General features: G+C 64.1%; 2 protein-coding genes across 12 annotated transcripts in view; one reads left to right on the forward strand and one right to left on the reverse strand.

Annotated features, from left to right (window-relative positions):
• The first annotated feature begins 144 nt into the window (after positions 1 to 144).
• CCAR2 (cell cycle and apoptosis regulator 2) lies at positions 145 to 6,719 on the forward strand. 4 transcript variants are annotated; one of them, XM_066983388.1, is made up of 20 exons: positions 145 to 224; positions 302 to 396; positions 480 to 571; positions 660 to 774; positions 880 to 1,006; positions 1,436 to 1,532; positions 1,640 to 1,756; positions 1,818 to 2,049; positions 2,161 to 2,274; positions 2,508 to 2,671; positions 3,467 to 3,647; positions 3,804 to 3,998; positions 4,075 to 4,266; positions 4,369 to 4,537; positions 4,621 to 4,700; positions 4,889 to 5,035; positions 5,126 to 5,249; positions 5,340 to 5,516; positions 5,602 to 5,807; positions 5,880 to 6,719. In XM_066983388.1, the coding sequence occupies exons 1-20, from the start codon at positions 167 to 169 to the stop codon at positions 5,919 to 5,921; spliced, it is 2,724 nt and encodes a 907-aa protein (XP_066839489.1). In that variant the 5' UTR covers positions 145 to 166; the 3' UTR covers positions 5,922 to 6,719. The 4 variants fall into 4 exon arrangements, with proteins under 4 accessions (XP_066839489.1, XP_066839491.1, XP_066839490.1 ...); XM_066983390.1 differs by having other exon boundaries at positions 3,807 to 3,998; XM_066983389.1 differs by having other exon boundaries at positions 1,439 to 1,532.
• Positions 6,720 to 7,061: 342 nt separating this feature from the next.
• The window catches only part of BIN3 (bridging integrator 3), a 39,672-nt gene continuing 25,556 nt past the window's right edge, over positions 7,062 to 21,177 (reverse strand). For all 8 annotated transcript variants that reach the window (XM_066983401.1, XM_066983399.1, XM_066983397.1 and 5 more), the window contains 3 exons: positions 14,826 to 14,967; positions 13,040 to 13,174; positions 7,062 to 7,900 (listed from right to left, as the gene is read on the reverse strand). In XM_066983401.1, the coding sequence (XP_066839502.1) occupies positions 7,754 to 7,900; positions 13,040 to 13,174; positions 14,826 to 14,967 (424 nt within the window). In that variant the 3' untranslated portion in view covers positions 7,062 to 7,753. The remainder of the gene's footprint in view (positions 7,901 to 13,039; positions 13,175 to 14,825; positions 14,968 to 21,177) is intronic.

A 21,177-nucleotide genomic window follows, 5' to 3' on the forward strand; every position in this document is an offset into this window, starting at 1 on the left:
TCACTCCGGAGCTCTCGCCCCCTGGCGTCACGTCCGGCGGTGCGCTCCGACGGGCGGCTCGGGCTGCGCTGCTTCCGCCCCCTTTGTCTGCGCCCCCCCCTCCCCAAAATCCCCTCATCCCCCCCCCCATCCCCTAACCCCCCCCTTACCTCCCCCCACCCCAAAAATGGCCCAATTCAAGCGGCAGCCTCCTCCCCCCCGCCCCCCAGGGGGCCCGTTCCCAGGTGCGCAGTGGTGAATTTGGGGAGGTTTTGGGGACCCCCACCCCAAAATTTTGGCTGACCCCCCCCCCCTCCTCTAGGGCCCCCCCACTCATCCTCCTTGCTGGGGCCCCCTCCGGGCCTGCTGACCCCCCGGGTGCCCGCTGAGCTGCTGCAGGGTGCGCGACACCTGCAGGTGGGTGCATGGTTTTTTGGGGAGGTGTGGGGGGGTACCCCCCAAAATGAGCCCCCCCCCCTGCAGCACGAGGGTCTCCTCAGGTGGGCGAGAAGCAGCGCGTCTTCATCGGGGTCGTCAGCAGCCTGCACGACTACTTCGGGGTGGTGGACGAGGAGGTCTTCTTCCAGCTCAGGTACAGCCTGGGGGGGGTGGCGCACGGGGGACGGGGGGGGCACAAGGGGCAGCTCCCCAACCCGCTGATGGGGACCCCCCCTGTTCAGCGTGGTGAAGGGCCGGGTGCCACAAATCGGGGAGAAGGTGCTGGTGAAAGCCGCCTACAGCCCCGGGCAGGCGGTGCCGTGGAACGCGCTCAAGGTGCAGACGCTCTCCAACCAGGTACCCGCGGTGAGACCCCCTCGGGGGCTGCTCCGTCCCCCCCCAGCTCGCCCCTGACCCCGTGTCCCACCTCATCCCCCCCCATTTTGTTGCTCCATCCCCCAGCCTCTGCTGAAAGCCCCGGCCCCGCTCCTGCACGCGGCGTCCCTGGGGCAGAAGCAGGGCATCCTCGGTGCCCAGCCGCAGCTGCTCTTCCAGCCCCACCACGCCCCGCCGCTCTGCCCGCAGAAACGTGAGTGCTCCCCGGGTGCCGCGGGTTGTCCTGGTGATGCTCCGGGTGTCACAGGTGCTACGGGCTTTGGGGATTGTCCTGGGGATGCCCCGGGCATCTCAAATTGTCCTGGTGATGTCTCGGGTGTCACGGATGCCCCGAGCACCGTGGATTGTCCTGGTGATGCTCCATGTGTCACGGGTGCCCTGGGCATCACAGGTTGTCCTGGTGATGCCCTGGGTATCACGGGTGCCCCAGGCATTGGGGATTGTCCTGGTGATGCTCCAGGTGTCACGGATGTCCCCGAGCATCACGGGTTGCCCTGGTGCCTCCTGCCTCCCCTCGAAGCCCCACCTGGGCTGCCCAGCAAGGGGATGCTGCAGACCTTTGGGTTTTCCGGGGGCAGAACCTCTCTGCCACCTCTTATTATTCCTGTTTTTTCCCCCCCAGCAGTGAACTTCTTCCCGTCGCCCCCGTCCATTCCCCTGAGCCACCTGGGGAGGCAGCCGGGGCGAGGAGCGAAGGGCAGGAGCGACGCGGGCAGACGGTAAGGGCGCAGCGCTGTCCTGTGGGTTTGGTTCCCATAAAACCCATCACAGCTCCATGCTGCTCCTGGTGGTTTTTTTTCCCCCATTCCCCCTCTCACGGCCTCAGGGACGACTCGGACTCCAAGAAGAGGAAGCAGAAAGGCGCCGAGCCCTGGGCGGTGAAGAAGCCGCGCCACGACGTGCCGCAGTACCGCGTCCACCTGGCGCCCTACGCCCCGGACAGGTGAGTGCAGGCGCTCAGGACCCTTCCCACACCCCACAGCACCACTGACCCCTGCCCCCAGCCCCTCCTGCGATGCCATGGAGGTCCTGCGGCGCTACTGCAGCATCCCGCTGCCCGGAGGCTTCTACGACATCCGCCTGCGCTGGCTGGACGCCTTCCCTCTCGAGCAGCCCCTGAGCCTCCGGCACCGCAGCCGCATCCTGGTGGCTGACCCCGACGAGGTGCCGGAGCCCCAGGGGGGTGCTGAGCAGGACCCCACTCCCCACGACGCCGATCCTGCCTTCAGTGCCAAGGTGAGGTGACGGTACCCAAAAGACCAGAGGCGCTGCGGGTCTCGGTGCGCAGCTCGGCACTCGAGGTGGTGATGGCCCCGATGTCCCCCGGGGTGTCTGCTGTGCCCGCAGGTGCTGCTGCTGTCCTCCCCGGGCCTGGAGGAGTTTTACCGTACCTGTCTGCTGTGCGTCGACGAGGCCAGTGAGCAAAGGGAGGCTCCCGAGCACCCGACAAAGCAGATCAAGGTGTGCGCCCAGAGAGCACGCGGTGCGGGCTGGGCCGGGCTGAATTCCCCCTGCTTTTGGGGAAAGCCCTCGGGAGAGGGAGGTTTGGTGGTGCGCTGTCCTCTAAAATTATTCCTGCTGCGGTGGCATCTGCAAAAAATCTGGGGGCTCCGCAAAATCCTGGGGACGGGGGCTTTGGGGATGAAGGGGGGCAGTCACGATGCAGCCCGTGCTCAGCGCCTGCCTCTCCCTAGTTCCTGCTGGGGAGGAAGGAGGACGAAGCCGTGCTCATCGGGGGGGAATGGTCCCCGTTGCTGGACGGCCCCGACCCCGAGGCCGACCCCGTGGTGCTGGTCCGCACGGCCGTGCGCTGCACCAGGGCGCAGGCGGGGCTGGACCTGAGCGGCTGCACCAAGTGGTGAGTGGCAGTGGGGAAGCGCAGCGTGGGGTTAAATCTTCCCCTCCTGGGAGCTCTTGTGGCTCTGGGATCCGGTGGGTGGTGCAAGAAACCCGCAATTACCCGCTGGTACTGTGGGAAACGGGGCCCTCCTGCCCAGCCCCGTGGCGGGAGCGCACCGGGTGCATCCCCGCAGGTGCGCAAACACCGTGCGGCGAGTGCCTGCTGGCAGCTTCGATGTTTTTTTGGGGAGCATCACCAGGAGCAGGGGGCTTACCCTGCCTCCTGTCCCCACCCCAGGACCCCAGGGCACCCAGCGCTGTATGGGGGGCGAGGGGCAGCACTTGGCTTTTTCCTGGGCTGTCCCAGTGCCCGTGCAAAAAAGCGTGGCCCTCGCCCGGCTGTGTCGCTGCACTGCAGATATATTTTCTATATTTTTTTTATGTATATATATATATAGCATTCCCGCTCTGCGTAACCGTGGCAACTGATTTTATTTTGCTTAAACCTGGCCCGGCATGTGATGTGGTGGGGAAGGAACAGCTGAGGGGAGATGGAGAGCTCGGTGCCGGGGGGAGGCTTGGCGCGGTCCCAGCCACGCTCGTAAGCGCTCTGGCTTCGAGCCGTGGCGCGGGCTGGGCTGCGAGCGCCACGAGGTTTGGCCTCGCTCTGTGTCCCCCCACATGGGGACGGTGGGTGGCCTTTGTGTGACCAGTCGGGGTCTGCACCACCTCTCGAGGCCCGTCCCTGCCGGTAGAGGGGAAGGTTTTGTCGGGCAGCCCGCGCTGGCCCTGATGGTGCCGCGCCGTGCCGCAGGGTGCGCTTTGCCGAGTTCAGGTACCTGCGGGAGGGCGATGCGTCCCGCCGGGAGGTGGTGGTGGTCTTCCTGCCGGACGTCTGGGGCTGCATGCCGTCCCTGGAGGAGTGGGAAGCCTCCGGCCAGCTCAGGGAGGAGAAGGGGACCTCGCTGCCTCCATCGCCGGAGGACACCGCAATGGTGAGGCTGTGCCACGGGTCGGGCTGCCAGGGCTGCAGCTCGGTTCAGGTGTCCCAAAAGGTGGCTTTTTTCTGCGGGTGGCCACATTTTGGAGAAGGCAAGAGGCCTGCCCAGCTGGCAGCCTCTTCACTTCCACCTAAGCAGGGCCTTTTTTAGCAGACGGAGGCCCCCGAGCAGCACACGGACCCCACCGACCCCTCGCTGGAGCCCGAAGCCCCCACTGCCCCCAGGGACCTGGCCCTCATCGCCCGTCCCCCCTCGGCTGGGCAGCAGGGGCAGGCCGCCTGCTCCAACATCTCCCTCTACACCCTGCTGGAGTACAGGAGGCGGCGGGAGAAGCTCTCCTTTGAGGTAGGCTCCGCGGGGCGTGGGTGCGTGGGGGGCTGCGCACGCAGGTCCCCCCCTCGTGCCTCTGTCCCTTCCCGAGGTGGCCGTGGTGGCCGAGCTCTTCCAGGAGATGCTGCAGCGGGATTTCGGCTACAAGCTCTACAAGGCGCTGCTGGCCCTGCCCGAGAAGGAGGAGCTGCTGGAGAACAAGAACCCGGAGGCAGAAAGGGAGCCCAAAACGGCGAGGGAGGTGGCTCCGGGAGCTGCCAGGGCTGAGGAGGAGGCTGAGCAGGTGGGATCCCGCTGACCCCTTGCGGCACCGAGCCTTGCCCCCATCTCCTGCCCCCGTCTCACCATCCCTTGTCCCATCTCCCCATCTCCTGCCCCTGCTCAGCCCCCTCCAAAAGAGGAAGCTGAGGAGCCCATGGGCAACGAGGTGGCCGCGGCAGGCGGGGAGCAGGAGAGGTCTAAAAGCGAGGGCAGAGCAGAGCCGGATGAGCTGTGCGCGCTGAGCCTGGAAGGCAGCCTGCTGCTGCTCCGGGAGGAGGAAGAGGAGGAGTTGGGTACGTAGCTGGCACGGAGCAGGGGCTCAGCCCTTCCCCGGGGGGCTGCAGGTCCGGGGGTGCTCCCTCCTGCCCTTCCCCAGGTGCCAAGCTGGAAGAGGCCGAGGTGCGCTCCGACGCCTCCAACCGCTCGGAGCCGGAGCTCTCCTTGCTCCAGGACGTGGTGAGCACCCCCCGGCCCCCCTCCAGCCCCACCGAGGGCTCGGAGCACGGAGGGGAGGCTCGGTGCGTGTGGGGGGAGCCGGGGAGGAGCGTGAGTCACTGCCTCCGTCCCACTCACCCCGCGCTCCGTCTGCGCCGCGGCGGCACGGCGAGCTCAGCCTCTTCCATCCCTCCCCTCCATTTCGGCAGCCCAAGGAGCTGCACCCGGGCACTGCCCTGCCCCTGGACGCCCTCCTGGCCTTCGTCTACTTCGACTTGAATTTCTGCGGCTACCTCCACCGCAGGGACCTGGAGAAGATCCTCCTGACGCTGGGGCTGCGCCTCTGCAAGGAGCAGGTGAGCGCCGGGGGCTCGGACCCGGCTCCAGCTCGGGTTTTTTTTTTTTTTCCTGGGCCCTGACCTGGGTGCGCTGTGTTGCGGCGGCAGGCGAAGCGCCTGGTGAACCGGGTGGTGACCCAGTCCCTGTGCCACTACCGAAACCTTCGCTACAGCCGCCACGAGGACCCGGAGCCGCCCGGCCCTGACTCCGTAGGCGAGGGGGAGCCCCCAGGTAGGTGCTGGGATGGATGGAGCAGGGAGGGAACCCCTCGAGGCGCAGCGATCCCCGCGGGGAGCCTGCCTTGTGTTGTCCTTCTTCCAGGGAACCTTCCTCTGCTGCCTCCTGCCCCGCCAGAGGTGCCCCCGTGCCCCAAATTGGGCCTGGTGTCCCAGGGGGGCACGGTGCTCAACGTGGGGAAGCTGCTGGAGAAGGCGCAGCAGGCGGAGAGCAGCCGGCTCTACCTGGAGGGCAAAATCCACGCGCTGGAGGCCAAGCTGGGTGGGTGAGAGCCGCTTTGCCGTGGGGGACCCAGCTCCCCGTGCCTCATCCTGCCCGGTGCTGACGGGTGCTGTGTGTCCCCCAGAGGAGAGCCAGCTGCGGGTGGCAGCCACCGAGGCCAGCAACCGGGCGCTGGTGACGAAGCTGCAGGACCTTCAGCGGCGCCTGGACGAGGCAGAGGAGAGGGCGAGGGAGGCTGGGAGGCAGAAACTGCGCCTGGGGAGGCTGCTGCAGGAGAGCAGAAAGCGCCTGGCCCCCCTGCAGCTGGAGCTCCAGGCCATCATCGAGAAGGTGCGGAGTGCTTCCCCCCTCATCCCCGAGCAGCAGCATCCTCAGACCATGCTCATTGCCCTTTTCTTGCAGACCAGCACCTGCTTAGAAGAGGAACCGGCCTCCTCCAGCTGACCTCGCTGCCAAAATGTGTCCCCCGCGGGCGAAGGCTGTGCCCCCATGGCCGTGGGCAGGGTCCCCCTGAGCCTTTCCTGCAGAGGCCGGGGCTGGCAGTGCCCTGGGCACCTGGAGCCTGGGCAGCCCTAGCAAGGGGCAGGGTTTGTGCTGAGAAATCAGCCTCGTGTAAGGGAAACCTCGGCCGTAGGGAGCCTTGCAGCCCAGTGTGGGTGCAGGGGAGGCAGGACAGCTCCACGCGCCATAGCTGACCTCGTGAGCAGGGACAGAGAGAGTCCTATTTTTATTTTTAATAGGACAGAGGGCCCCCAACCAGACCCACCAGGGCTGCCCCTCGCTGTGTGGTAGCCCCCAGCCTTAGGCGTCAGCCTGGCGCTTCGTGCAGGCCCTCTAACAGCTTTCCCAAACCCGGCAGCCCCCGGGGAAGCTCCCATCCCCGTAGGATTTAGGGCTGGGGCTCTGCAGCCCTGGCTTGGCCCGGGGCTGTGCCCCAGGAGCTGTGTCCGGAGGGATGCAGGGGGCAGCTGCCAGGGCTCATGCCGCCTCTCCTCCCTGTCCCTGAGCTTGAAGACGGGTAGTAGGGCAAAGAGGAAGCCCCCAGCTCAGGATTTAATTCAGTTTTAGACTGTAAAAAGCGGCAGCACCTCGTGTTTAACTGGAGATCTTTCTTCTCAGAGTCCCTTTGGGTAGCAGGCCGTGGCTATTCCATCCCCTTCTCTCTTTTCCCACCCTCTCCGGCTCTCTGCGGGCCCTCTCTACCTCTTTTCCACCCCAAACCCTCAATAAATACTGTCGGCAGCTCGGTGTCCCCCTCCTGTCCCCAGCAGTGCTGCCTGGTGGCAGCAGAGGGCGGCAGCAGCCCGGCGCAGCGGCACCGCGGGCTGCTTTGGGGAAAAAAACTTTTGGGAAGCATCCCTCTGCTGCAAAGCACCCCTCTGCCTCTGCTCCGGGAACCTCTGTGCCCCCTGCTCCCTGCCCCTTTTCCCTGGATTTGTTGTTTTTCGCCCTCATTTCATTTTTTTCCCGTTTTCAGCCCCATGGTTTTGCTCTCCCAGCCTGGCACGGGGCCACCCGGCGCCTGGGCGAGCGATGCTCCAAGCTGCAGGGGCGGCCCCACGGAAATCAGCAGCCCCGGCACGGTGACTTTCAGCTCTTGGATTTAATCTGTCCCGTTCCTAATCTCTTTCCCCTTCAACAGTGTTTGGTCGGGTGAGGGCTCCCCCGAGGCACTTCGCACCCTTCCTGCTGGGAACGGGTTGCATTCAGGGGGGAACCCCTCACCCTCCGGGCAGGAGGCGCAGTCCTCGAACGACCAGCTCCCCAAAACTGCATCCCATGGGACGCTGAATGCTTCTGCCCTCCCTGTGGGGGTCCCGGGCTCCTTCTAAGGCACCAAACGAACACCCTACGGGCAAGGAGCCTGGGCTGGATCCTGGCACGGGGAGCCAGCAGGGAGCTCTGCACGGGTGCTGGGTGAGGGCAGGAGGGCGCAGCCCCCTCCTTTTCTCGGCTGAGCTGCCCCACAACCACCTATTTAACGAGAAGCCAGGCTCCCAAAAGTCAGGAGGGCAGAAACAGGACGGGGATGCCCGTGGCCGCCCATCCCGCAGCCTCACAGCACTGGGGGGGGCCCGGCACTGTGCCCCCTCCCTGCCCCAGGAGGCCCCGTGGCACGAGGGCAGAGCTGCTGGGGCGGAAAATGGCACAGCCGGAGCTTCAAACCCTGCACCACCCATCTGTGCGTCCCCGGAGAAGGCAGGGAGGGGGCTCAGGAGTTGGGGGGCTCCATCCCCAGCCTCGTTAGCGGTGCCCCCCCCCGTCTTCCCCAGCCCTCAGTCGTCGGCCACGATGGAGAGCGCCCGCAGCTCGCTCAGCTTGGCTTCGTTCTCCCGCTCCCGCTGCTCGTCGCTCAGGCCGGGCTGGTCGATCTGCGCCGTCAGGTCCCCGAAGATCTTGTGCATCTCCGTGTAGTAGACGACCTGGGGGGGAGAAAAAAGGGGGGGCAAGTGAGCAGAGCTGGGGGTCCCCCCCCTACGTTACCAGGGGTCCCCCCACCCTTACCCCGCCAGGCTTCCGAGGGGTGCAGCGCTGCCCGAGAGCGCCTGTCGGTTTTGTGTTTCTGGTTCCAAAATAGCTGCCTCCCCTGGGGCGACGCCACCCCCCCCCCCTTGGATTATTCCAGCTCACCGCGTTTTAATAACGCGCTGCCCTTCGCCGCTCGCGCCCAGCTGGGATGTCCCTGCCCTGGCACTGGTGGCACCGGAGCTGGTGGCACCGGAGCTGGGCATGGCCAGCCCCGCAACAGGTCCCTGCGACGCACGCAGGGGGACCGTGGGCATCTGATACCCCGCAAGAGGCTGGGGGGGGTCTTAATAACGTGCTAATTAGCTCCGCCAATTAACCCCGGCACCGAGCTGCGCTTCCCGCAGCCAGCGGGTCGGTGCAGGCAGATGGCACCAGGCCTGGGTGGCAGGGAGGGAGCCAGAGTTGGGCCCTGCGGGAGGAAGAGGAGGTGCTCGGCTGCCTGGGGGGGGGAGAATTGGGGTGTGGGTTTGGGGTTGTGCCACGCATCGCCCCCGCTCGCCCCTGGGGAAATCCAGCTCCCCCACCCCCGGGGAAATGCAGCCCCATCCACGCCGTGCCCCCCCAGCCCCATTCCCCCAAGCGCAGGGCTGGAGCTGTAAGAAGCCCCCCGCCCGCCCCGTGCCGTTCCCAAATCCCCACCCCAAGGGGGGGGGGTCTGGGGGCGCTCCCGCTGCTCCTGGCCCCATTTCGCAGAGGGGCACAGGCGAGGCTGGCGGCGGGGGCACGCAGCACGGTGCCGGTGCGGGTACCCGCGGTCTCCATGGAGACTGCCTCCCCATCTCTCGCTCCGAGCGATGCTGATTTTGGGCAGGACCGGGGCAGCTGCTGGGGGGGGCCTGGACCCCTTTTGTTGCTCAATTCCCCCCCCCCTTTCCCCTGGCTCCACCGCTGGTGGGGTGCGGCGGGGGCTGCCGCGGGGCCGGGGTGGTGATTCAGCAGCAGGGCTCATTTTCACGGTGACTAACGCAGCCCGCGGCGGTGGCACGGCTGCCAGCGAGGGGCTGCAGCGCTCCCGGCACAGCCCCGCTCCCCCCGTGGCCCCCCACCCCACCCTGCGCCCCCCCCAAAACCTCCAGGGCACCCCGCATCTCCGTGGCACCCACCTGGGGGCACCGCGCACGATGCCACGGGGCCGAATAAAGCTCGGTGCCCTCCAAGTGCCCTCCGGAGTCAGGGCAAATATTTTGGGTGCTGTTTTCCCCCCCCCAAACCCCCCCCCTAACCGAGGCTCTTCTTGCAGGAGGCGCCGTTTCTCCGGGTCCCCTCGGGGAAATGCCTCTCCCAGTAGGACCCAGTGCCTCCCCAGTAGGAATCTGTGGGGTGGCTGCACGGCTCGCCGCCTCCTGCACCTGACCGCGGCGGTCCCGCAGACAAGTTATTCCCCCCCCCCAAAGAAATCGGGGTGAAAACTCAGAGCCAAGCTCGGAGGCGAGGGCGAGGAATTCCCGGCCGGGCTGGCTCGGGGAGGGACGGGGGCTTGCGAGGACGCGGCCGCCCTGCCCAGGAGCCCTCCTTCGTGGGCTGCGCCACCAAAGCCTTCCTCAGCCGGGGTCCTGGCCGTCTGGGGGGGCACCGAGGGGGGCAGGAGCCCCCGGAGCATCACCAGGAGATGGGGACACCGCGGTGTCACCCCTCTGGTGGCCCTGTGCCCGCTGCCTGCCAGCGGCTCAGTACTTTTCCAGCTCTGGCCGCCCCAAGCTCCGGCCACGTCCCCTCGAATCCCATCTCCAGCTCGCGTTTTGAGACGGAGCCAAGGGCCCCGAGCACACCTGTCTCGAACTAATTCTGTTTCGGGACACCCTGTTCTCCCCGTTTTCTATAGATCCCATTTACGACGGGGCAGCGCGCGCGTTACTGTAGGTCCCGCGCGAAACAAAGCTCTGGGGCTGCTGCCAGGGCCCCAAGCCCACCGTGGCCATGCAGCCGGGCTCGAAATCCCCGTTTAATTCCCAGCTTCGCCACGAACCCGGGGCGGTATCACGTCTTCTAGCTGGAAAACAAAGCTCGGCGAGGGGAGGAAGTGTTCCTCGTGAGCTCGCGCCGCCGACGGGGCACCAACGCCCCCCCCCCCCCCCCCCCCTTTCATCTCCACGGGGCCACTTCAAAGCTCCCAGCCGGGGAAATATTTGCCTCCGCCGGCTCAGCCCGGGCACGTGGGTGGACAGAAGCATTTGGTGGGGGATGTTAGAGCCTCTGCTCCCTCGTGGCACGCCGGCAGGACACACCCGGCTCCAAGCCGTGCCACGGGAACCCAAGCGCCTGGCACGACGGCCTCGGAGGGGCTGCTTAGGGTCAAAGCCCTACAGCCGCTGCTCCGGGGCCATTTTTCCCTTTCTTGTAGGGGAGAGGCTTAGCAGCCAGTCCCTGTTCCCTGTCCCTGTTCCTAATTCCTGATCCCAGTCCCTGATCCCAGTCCCTGATCCCAATCCCCGTTCCCTGCCCATCGCCACGCCGCTCACCACGTCTAACTTCAGCCCCCTGCTTTTTCCAGGGCCAGAAAAAAAAAAAAAAGGAAAACTGTGCCGTTTCGCACCGAGGCTGCCGCCACGTGGCAGTTTCTCCTCGGGGACGAGGTCTCCGAGCATCACGGAGCCCGGCACACCCCCGGTTCCTTGAGAGCCGTGCGCCCGTGCCCCCGCCGGGCAGCCCCCGTGGGCCGTGCTCCTCGAGCGATCGCTGCTAGAGATACCGGTGGGGGGGGGCTGAAAATAGAAATTGCACCAAGCAACGAAAAAGCCCCGAGAAGCTGCTCAGCGAGGCGTGGAGGCAGAGCTCAGCCCCAAAGCGGGGTGTGGGGTGAATGGGCTGGCACCGGGCAGCGCAGCTCCGGCCCCCGGATGGGGATGGGGAAAGTGATGGGGACAGGGATGGGGAACGGGGACAGGATAGGGATGGGGATGGGGATGGAGATGGGATGGGGATGGGATGGGGACGGGATGGGGATGGGGACAGGATAGGGACGGGGATGGAGATGGGATGGGGATGGGATGGGGACGGGATGGGGATGGGATGAGGTCAGGGATAGGGACAGGGATGGGGATGGGATGGGGATGGGGACGGGATGGGGATGGGGACAGGATAGGGACAGGGATGGAGATGGGATGGGGATGGGATGGGGATGGGGACACTATAGGGATGGGGATGGAGAGGGGATGGGGATGGGATGGGGACAGGGATCGGGATGGGCATGGGGATGGGATGGGGATGGGATGAGGTCAGGGATAGGGACAGGGATGGGGACAGGGCCACAGCACCCCTGCCACCATCCCCCTGGCCACCAGGCCCCTGCAGGTGAGCAGCCGCCGCAGTGAGTCAGGGCTCCCGGGTGCTATTCCTGGCTCGCCACTGACTCATTAAGTTACCTTGGGCAAGCCACTTCCCCTTTTTTTTTTTTTTAATTTTTTTTTTTTCAGCCATCTGCAGCAGGGGAAACGCTGCGCGGCCCCTGGGGTGTGCAGAACGGGGCAGGGGGGGCACCAACGAGGTTTGTGGGAGCAGCAGGGTGGGGAGCAGCCCTGTGTCGGGTGCTGGGGCACCCTGCGCCCTGCTCGGGGCACCCTGCTCGGGGCACCCTGCTCCGGCTCACCCCAGCATCCACGCCGGGCTCCCGACGAGCGGAGGCAGCGGCCAGCCGGCAGAAAAAAAAGGAGGCAGGGACGTTTTGGGCAAGGACGGAGGGGCAAGGCTGCTCTCTCCGGGGAAAGCGCCAGCAGCTCCCCCGACGCCCAGAACGGGCAGCCGGCGTTTGGGTTTCAAGGTCTCGGCCAAACGAGCCACCCACAGCGAGCGGCCGGGGAGGGTTCGCGTAGCTTGGCAGGGGGAAGGGCCGGCGAAACTTCGCCGTGGCTCCAGGGAGTCTGGTTGTTTCAGCTGCCACGGCTGCAACACAGAGCCCCGCGCTCCCGATTGCTAAGGGAACAGCTCGAACAGCATCCCCAGCACCGAACCAGGCGGCGGCGGGGGGAACGGGCGCCATCTGCTAGGTGAATCAGCCTGCAGGCAGCTCTGCGGCGAGGCCCCCACCCCGAGCCGGAGGTGAGCCCAGACACGTGCTCCTTCTCCCCGCAGCCGTCCCGCGGCGCCTGGGTCACCGCGGCAGCGCCTTTACGAACGCCCCCGCCAGCAGCGGCGGGGATGTCGCCGCCTCCCGGTGCTCAGCGCACGCAGGTGGCCGAGGTGCCCGAGGGTCAGCCCTTCCCAAAGCTCCTGCAGCGGGGGGAGAAGGCGTTGGAGCCCCAAATCCCGCCCGCCTGGACAAGACCGTGCTCCGTGCTAAGGGGGGGAGCCCAGCGCTGTTCCCCCGTGCTCGACGCAGGTCAGATCCCGGTGCTGTTCCTCCGCAGCCTCGAGGAAGGGGCGAGAGCAGAAGAAGGCGAAGGAGGCGCAGCAGCAAAGCACGGGAGCGAGCTGAGGATGGGAAGGAAAGCAAAGCTGGGCTTTATGTAGGCCACCCCCTCCCGCAAACCCTCCGTGCGCGCATTACGCAGCCTCCCCTGCCTCTGCCAGCAGGCGCCAGCTCTGGTTACCACCAGCCAGAAATCCTCAGGCTGAGCCCTGAGCGTTTCTTTCCTCATCGCCACCAAAATCCGAGCTCAGGACCACGAGCGCGAAAGCACAACAGAGCCGGCGAGCCACCGGACGCCGGCGGTTAACGTACAAGCAGGGCTCGGAGCGCCTTCCGCACGGGGCAGGACGTGGCACGGGCACCAGGAACGGACCTGATTTGAGGCAGATCTGCAGGAAACGGTGAAATCACCCCCAGATGTCCTTTCTGTCGGGCAGGCAGCCCCGCACCACAGCACCATGGGTGCCAGCAGGAAGCCAGCCTGCTCTTCTGCCAGGGCAGCATCCCCCGGCGACCTGCCCGGTGTCCCAGCATCGCTCCCTCTGCCCTTTCGCAGTAATAAAATCGCTGCGGGTTTGGGTACAGGAGCCAGAGGACGGCTACGTGTTACCTAGGTGGTGCTCAGCTCAAGAAAGTGGCTCGCTCGAGGGCAATTCAGGCCCAGGGGGACCTCCGGAGCTAATCTCACCTGCGCCCGGACCAGGGACTCGAAGCTGGGCTTGAAGTAATCGATGCGGCTGCTGTAAAACTTGGGCATTTCCTCCAGGAGCTGCTTGTTTTTGGCCTCGAAGTCCTCCTTCACCGGCCGCAGCTCCTCGCGGGCCTGCGAAACGAGACGGGAGGGGAGTCAGGCGCCGGGGAAAGCCCTGCCGTGGGCAGAGCTGCGAGGATGTGCCCTGACCCGAGGACGACCGGTGGCCAGAAAACCCAAATTTTGGGCCCCAGCTCTGCCCCAGGCCATCGGGAAAGCCTCGGTACACCACAGGGGCTGCTGGAGACGAGACCACGGGCTGGCTGCTCCTCTCCCTGCAGGAGGATGCGGGCAAAAAAATGTCCCCAGAGGACACCCCAGCGGCTCCGGGACTGGCCAAGCTGGTGCTGAGCCCCCAGAGCTGTGTCCCCAGGGCTGTGTCCCCCTAGGGCTGTGTCCCCCCATGGCCGTGTCCCCCAGGGCCGTGTCCCCCCAGGGCCGTGTCCCCCCAGGGCCGTGTCCCCCCCCATCCTCACGCCCTGCGATTCCCAAGAGCTTCTCCCCTCTCCGCTTTCGCCCGTGACCTTCAGCTGAGCGAGCCCACCCGGCTTCTTTAAACAGAAGCGTGGGGAGAAAGGGAAATGTCTCCGGGATGGTGTGGAAAAGGGCAGGAGGGGGTGGGCAGTGAAATATTAGACCCGTCCAAGTCTGCCGCTTAATCCCGCCGCAATTCCGACGGGCGGGGGGGGTGGGGGGGGCACCGCGGTGCCAAAAACCCCGCGCGCGACGCCGGGTGGAAAGGAGCGAATTTGGGGTCGGGCAGGAATCGGGCAGAAAGGCGGCTAGGCTGGGACTGGGAGCGCTTTAATTCAGCGGGGAGAAGTGTTTGAACTCATCCAGCGTCGAGCAGCGCCGGGCTTTGTGCCAAAAAAAAGGCACAAAACTCGACGGCGAGCCCTTGCTGAGATCCCCCCCAATTCGCCACCGAATTCGGGGACGCAAATTCGGGGTTTTGGGGTTTCTTCAGAGCAGCTCTGGCTCCAGCGGGCGTCTGAGCTCCCGCCGCGGTGAGCTAAGGTCTTTGGGGGGGGGGGGGGTGGGAATTATATCACAGGGAAGTTCATTAGGGTGAAAAAAAATGAAATAACTAAAACCTGCTTAATCACCAGGACAAAAGCCCTCGCAGTTTTCCAGCCGCAGCTTTAGGCACCGAGGCTAAGCAAAGTAAGCGGCTTATGGCTAAATCTGGGGTCTCTTTTGTCAGCGCCGATAGGGCTGTTCTTTAACACAAAACTTCGTTTTGTCTTCAGAAAACCCACGGTCTTTTGGCTCCCGAGAAAGTCGCCCGGCCCCTTCCAGGATCCCGCAACCGTTCTGCGGGAGCGGGCCTTCGGGCGAGAATTTAGTAATAAAATAGTGGCGATTCTGCTCAAATTTGGGAGAGAAAAGGGAATCTGGCGAAGCCGCCTGTTGACCCGTTACTGCGATTTTCCAGGACGAATTTTTTTTTTGTTTTTTTGCAACAGGTGGCAAGCACGCCGAGTCGGGGGGCTCTGAGCTCTGCCCTTCTGCGTACAGCTGCTCGGGCAGGCGCTGAGGGCGAGGGGAATTCCGCCCGCCGCCCGCTCGTCCCGGCGTTTTAGCTTCCCGTGGATTTTTTATTTCCCTTTATTTTGCAAACAGAGAGCTCAGCGTGGCTCTGAGAGGGCTTCACCCCAGCCCTGGGCTCCCAAGTGGCCACGTAGCTCGTGGCCACGGTTGCCCCAAGGCTTCGGGGCCGTACCTGGTGCAGCTTGGCGAGGACGGGGCCGGTTCTCTCCTTCTCCTCGTACTTCTCCACCTTGGACTGCAGGCGCTTGTAGTCCTGCAGGGTTTGCTCACGGCGCTTCACTGCCATGTTCAGGCTGGGGAACACGCTGCTGAACCTGCCGGGGAGAAGAGGACGGGAGGGGTTTGAGTGGGGATGGGACACCGAAGACAACCTGCCACCCCAAAGCCCCTCGGGGAATCTGCCACCCCCAAGCCCCCTGGGGAAATGTGCCACCCCAAAAGCCCCCCCAAGCAATCTGCCACCCCAAAGACCCCAAACTGCAAAGGGGACACTCGGCAGCCCCCGCCGCTGTCCCTACAGGCCGGTGGAGCTGGGGAAAAAGCGCCGCCGTCGCGCCCCAGGTGCCCCTAAATCCCCGTTTCGTCACGCGCCGTCGCTGCACTACAAAGCCCCTCAGATCTCCCGCAGCTTCTTCCAACAGCTGCACCACCACGGGCCAGGAGAAGCAAACGAAGCCCTGGGAGGCGCTGAGAGGGGCCAGCAGGGCGCAGGATACGGCCCCGGCACGGCAAAACGCAGGGGACGGAGGAGAAACACGGCCGGGAGCTGCAATCCCTGCTCTGCCCTCGCGCCGCCGGCCCCGCTCCTTTCCAAAAGTCAGCCCCGTGCAGGGCCAGGATTGAGAAAATGCTGAATAAAAACACCCGGGGGGGGGTCAGCACAGCCCGGTCCCAGCCCAAAAGCTTTCCTTAGGTTCCTCCAGGAGGCTGGAAGAAAGGCTGACGTTATACATAGACGTGATTTGTGAGTCCTTGCCAAGGTTTTGGGGTTTTTGTTAGGGTCCATCCACGAGTTTCGGGGGGTGTTTTTGAACAATTATTATGAAAATCTAGCCCGTTTTGGGAAGCCTGGTAAAAGCGCTCTGAAGGTCCCAACCTGCTTCTGGGCTTGCCTGCCAGCCCTTCTGGTTTTACCATCAATTCTTTATTTTTAACGGCTTTCCCCCTCTCTCCCAGCTGCCGTGTTCAAGAACAGGGAAAGCTGCCTTATCTGGGACGGGGACGGAAGCTGCCCCGGAGAACAATGCTGTTAATTCGGGCGAGCAAAGCAAAGAGGAAAAAAAAAAATAACACTTTTTCCCCATTTCCTTGTGCGTGCGTAGCTAGCTAATGTGTTTTTTTTTCCCCAATATTTGGCTTCGAAAAGCAAAAAGCAGGCACGGGAGCGGCACCGAAGTGTTCAGGAACGTCCCTGCGTGGTGCCCTGCCTCTGCCCGTCGGCCGCGGTCCCCTTCTCAAGGATCAGCTCTCGGGATCAATCCCAGCCCCCAAAAAAATCCTGCTCGAGCCCTGAGAAATAAAACCCAAGCACCTGCACGTGCCGTGAGTGGGGCTCGCTCCGCCCTGGGCTTTGCCGAGCCACCCAAAGGTGAAGGGAGCAGGAAAAATAAGTCACGGCTACAGCTGCCGGCCCCGTTCCCCAGCTTTTTGGGGCAATCCCTCACCCCAAATCCCCGTCTCCCGTACGGCACGGCTGGAGAAGCGCTCCGCACCCCAAACCGAAGGACTGGCGGCAGCCAACAACGCGCCAGGCCAGGGGAAGCTTCCTATTATTAAAACGTGTCACAAATCGAGGGAACGGGAATATCCGACGGCGAGGACGAGGGAATATTTCGGAGCGCGGCAGCAGAGGCAGGCAGCAGCTCTGGGTGAGGGGAGGGCAGGACCCGGAGCTTCGCTCCCAAATTCCAGCCCCGGGCGTCCGCGGCAGCGCACGGCGAGGCCGGTGCCGTGAAAACCTCATCTCCCCGTGCTCACCCCGAAGGTGCCGCCCTGCCCTGCCACCGTGCACAGAGCCGGAGCCTTTTGTCCCCGAGCTTTAGCAGGTTGGGGTTTAATTATTCCTCGTTTGGACGAGGCCCCGGTGGCTGAGGACACCCACGCTGCCACGCGCTCACCCGCTGGCGTCCCCACTCCGAGCAAAACCCCAAAGCCACCACCCGGCTGCCGCTCCCGAACACCCCCGAGAGCGCCCCCAACCTCCCCGGGGCACCCTCCCGAGGACACCCCACGGGGACAGCGGTCTCCAGACGACCACCCGCTGGGGCAGCCCCCCCGTCCCGGCAGCGGGAACGACGGTGCCACCCGCCGCGGGCTCCGCCAGCCGTGTCCATCACGGGAGGCGCAGCTGGGGAGCTGAATTACGGCCCCGTGCAACCTGAAAAAGTCATCAGGGAGCGGGACGCCGGCCGGGCGTCACCCTGCCATCCAGCTGGCCCCCCGAGTGTCAGATGCTGCTGCCCTGACATTGCTTTTTATGGTAAACCTCCCGCGCCGTTACAGCGGGACGCCAGCAGCCTGCGGGGGCTCCCACCGGGTCCCCGGCTGCGCAGGGCTCCGAGCGCCGGGCTCACCGTCCCCACGGGCTGCGGCGAAAATTCCTCCTCTTTTTTCCGCACGGTGCCCCCAAAACGTGCCCCGAAAGGGCTGGGTGGATGAGGGACGTGGCACGGGAACAAGGGGCTGCACCGAGGGAGGGGTCGGGGTGCCCCGATTTCGAGGCGGACACGGCACAAAGGCGCACGCGCTCCGTGCCAGCAGCGAGACCGTAACGTCAGCAGCTCCCGGTTGCAGCTCCTGCAGAAATAATCCCGATTATTAACGAGCTGGGAACGGGGACGGGCAGTGCCATCAGACCACAGGGCCACGTCTTGAGTTCTGGGTTACGTCCCCGACACGGGGCAAAGAACCTTGAACCACCGGCTGTCTCCCCGGTGCTGACGGGGTGGCCTCGACCCCACAAGCCCAGCTGCTCCCCCGCGATGTGTGGGGCAGGAGAAGTCGGGCACGGGGCCGGGAACGGTCCCGTCACCAGCTTGTGGGGTGGCAGAGCACCAAAAGCCACCTCCGGGGCTGCCAAGCATCGTGTCAGCACCATGTGCTGGATTTAAACTGCGTTTTTCCCGTCTTTTGAGAGCTTTCTCCCGTCCCGCTCGGCACTTCCCCGGTGCTCACACATGAAAAGAGGCACCGAGAGGAGCGGAGAATTAGCGTGCAGCCCTTTTACATCCGACAAACCCCGTACCGCAGGGCAAGAGCAAAGCCTTTGGCTCCGAAAAGCAGCAAGGGAGAACGCAGGAGACCATCGGCGGCATACTTTCCACGCGCTTTGAAGTTAAATCTGGTTTTAAAGCCAAAAAGGCTGGATCGTTTTCTTGTCCCTAGCATCAACTCGATCATTTTTTTCTCCCTTTTTTGTCCCTAACATCAACTCGATCATTTTTTTTTTCCCCTTTTTAGTCCCTAGCATCGACTCGGTGAGATTTTGCGGCCCGTAACGGGAGGCCACCGTACTCCGTTGGTGCTTTAAAAAAATAAAAATCGCTGCTGAAGCCGCAGATCGAGGCTGGTACCGTGTAGGCACAGCAGATACTGTCTCCCAAGGCCTTTTAATGCACAGATTATTTCTGCTTTTCAGAGGGAGGGGGGTGTTCAGCCCTGTAAGCAGCCGTGAGCGCGACGCACCGTGCCAGCTCCTCGGCCCCTAACCACCAAGTCGTGGGGCTGAATAAAAACCATTGAAACCCCGTCGGGTGCCGGCTTGGCTGGTGACATCTCCGGCCGTGTCTCGGCAAGGTTTTCCTTCTCCCTGGCAGGAGCAGGAGGAGCCTGAGCCCCCCCTTGACCCTCCCCGGACACCTCGGTGAGCTCGTCCCGTGCCGGAGATGCTCGCAGCGGGTCGCTGAGCCACCTGGCTTCATTTTCATGCGATTTAGATCAGCTCAGGCACGGAAGCGTCCTGCTCCACCGGCCCGACCCGCAGCGAGACGAGGCTGCCCCTCGAAGGAATTCAGTCCCTCCGGATGATCTCCCCGTTAGCCCGTGAGCACTGAGATTCACCCGAAGGTCGGGGAGAATTGGCTTTCTTTGCCATTTTGAAGCCCTGCCCGGGTTTTTTTCCCCCTTTTACAGGAGGGAGCCGCATAGAGAAACGCGATCTCAAGCCAAGTGCCAGGGGTGGTAAACACAAGCGGCGGGCGATAGGAAGATCCCCGCGCCTGCCAAGTTAGTCCCAGGACGTAACGAACGGCCGAGCGGCCGCACAAACATCCCGCGTGTTAATTGCAAACCCTCCTGGTGGAAAGCCTGGCAGCCAAAAAAGCCCCCAACAGCTCCAAGCACATCCCCCTGCCTCCCAGTCCCTGCCCCAACAACCCCGTGAGCATCCCAAATCTTTTCCCAATTCAGCGTTTTAACCCCGGCAGCCGGGCTCGAAGAAAAGGGACGAGGGGTGGCGAGCCCTCGAGGGGGAGCGACCGCCAAAAAGCAAAGGGAACGGAAACGAGCTCAAAACACCGACCCCAGCGGCAGGAGCCGCATTTTAGCAAGCCAAGGGAAGCCTCAAAAGCAAATCCTGGTCGTTTCACCCATCCCCTGCACGTGGAGCAAGGAGAAGGAGGATTCTTCCCGCTGCAAAACGTGCCGACAGAGGGATGGAAAGCCCCCCAGGTGTCGGTATTCACCGACAAGCCCAACACCATCCCCTGGACGTGCCACCCAGGCCCTGCTTTTACACCAGGCGAGCGGTTCTGACAGCCGAAAACATGCCCAGACCCCAGCCTCTTGCTCCGTGCCCCCCCTTTTTAACACAAAAAAAAGTGAAGATTGGAGGTGGCTCCGAGGAAACGTGCTGGGTACGGTGCCGAAAGCAGCGCGGGAGCGGAGGTAAAACAGCAGCAGCACGGGGCATTAGGGCCCCGGCCACGAAAGCGGCTTGCAGAATAAGCTGCCGCTGCTCCTTGTCACTTTTTAGGCAGCGGATTACGGCGCAGGCAGCTTAGGAGGAGCAGGTGAGGGGAGATATGAGGGGATAACAAAAAGGAAATCCAAATCACTGCCCCCCCGCTGCCCGCCAGGGGACAGGGGGAAACGTGCCGGTGAGCTCCTCTTAGGATGACGGTTTAGCCCTGAAAAAATAATTTAATTTTTATTCTTCTTAGGAAAAAAAATAATAAATCACCCGACTCTCTGAATTATAAATACCGTTGCCACCTCGTCTCCGCTCCAGCCTGCCGTAATTAAGGGGCAGGGAGCTGCCACGGGGGCTCAAAGCGCCGTCAGGATCCCACCGCTGCCGCCTTCGTTAGCTCGCCAGCCCTGCCGCCGGGTCTCCTGCTCGAAAATTGGAAATTTCCCCCTCTGGCGTTCGTCTGCTGGGGTGCCGGAGGAGCAGGATGAGCCCGCTGCCAGCGCCGGGCACCCGCCTGGGCCCAGGCTCGCCGGGTCTGGGCACGCGGCTTCCCCCTGACACTGACCTCAGCCAACATTTGGAGCATTAAAATTAAGAAAAGGGCTCGAGGCGCAGGGAAAAATGATGCTAAAATGTATTTTTCCTCCCCGTTTTGCAAGTGCCCCAAGCGTGACCAGGCTGGCACGCACGCGCGCCCATCCCTGCGGCGCTATCGTAGGGACAGGGGCTTGGAAAATAAAAGTAAAAGCAATCGTGCAGGGGCAGCACCGGGTATGGGGGGACAAAGAGCTGTGGAGACGCAGGAGTGATGGAGGAGGAGGAGGAGGAGGTCCGGGGAGGCACGAGGAAGGCTCAGCGCGAGGCCGAAGCATGCGGGCTATGCTGGGGGATGCCTGCCATGCCTCAGCCCGTGCCCACGCGTCCGTCGTGGGCCCGTCTGCCCACCAGGAAGGGGAAATGAAAACCAGCCCTTCCGAGCCAGAGCGAGGAGCACCAGAAAAAAAAAAATAAAAATCAAATAAAATAAGATGAAAATAAAAATACCCCGAGAGGGCTGGGGATTTAGGCTAAGAGCCGCGGGCCGGGGGGGGGGGGGGGGGGGGTGCCGGGCAGCCGTGTGGCTAGCTTTGTGCGTGAAATCCTCATTAGGGGCCCGTAAGGACACGAAAGCCGCTTTTCCTTTTCCGGTCCCCGGCACCCCTGGGGCTCCTCGCGGCCGGTGAGCGCCGCTGCTGCCAGGGGAGGATGTGCAGGGCGAGGGCTCAGGGCGAGCGGGGGGGGTGAGAAGCCCCCCAGACCCTTGTGTGTGCACGGCCTGGGGGGGGCAGCGGGGCTTGGCCGCTCCCCTCGGGGTGGTTTTTGCTCCCCACATGGGATTTGGGTGCTAAATGTTGGGTTTTAGGACCTGTATCTGGCTTTAAGTGAATTGCTGCGGCAGGGGGATGGGGACGGGGACGATGCCGCGAGCCGAGGGGACGGTGGCACCAGGGTGACACGGCGGCCGCCGCTCAGACGGACGGAGCTGGTTAAACCGAGAGGCTGCGGGATGAAAAGCGGCTCCGAACGCGAAAGGCATTAAAGGCTGCGAATCTCCAAACCACCTGGCTCCGCTAAG

This window comes from Anser cygnoides, chromosome 26, assembly GCF_040182565.1.
Source record: "Anser cygnoides isolate HZ-2024a breed goose chromosome 26, Taihu_goose_T2T_genome, whole genome shotgun sequence".
In the NCBI taxonomy this organism is placed as follows: domain Eukaryota; kingdom Metazoa; phylum Chordata; class Aves; order Anseriformes; family Anatidae; genus Anser; species Anser cygnoides.

Coding starts and splice junctions, on each gene's coding strand:
- CCAR2 (XM_066983388.1), top strand. CDS start 167: ATGGCCCAATTCAAGCGGCAGCCTCCTCCCCCCCGCCCCCCAGGGGGC. Junction 1,533..1,639: donor AGGAGCGACGCGGGCAGACG/GTAAGGGCGCAG, acceptor TCACGGCCTCAG/GGACGACTCGGACTCCAAGA. Junction 2,672..3,466: donor CTGAGCGGCTGCACCAAGTG/GTGAGTGGCAGT, acceptor GCCGTGCCGCAG/GGTGCGCTTTGCCGAGTTCA.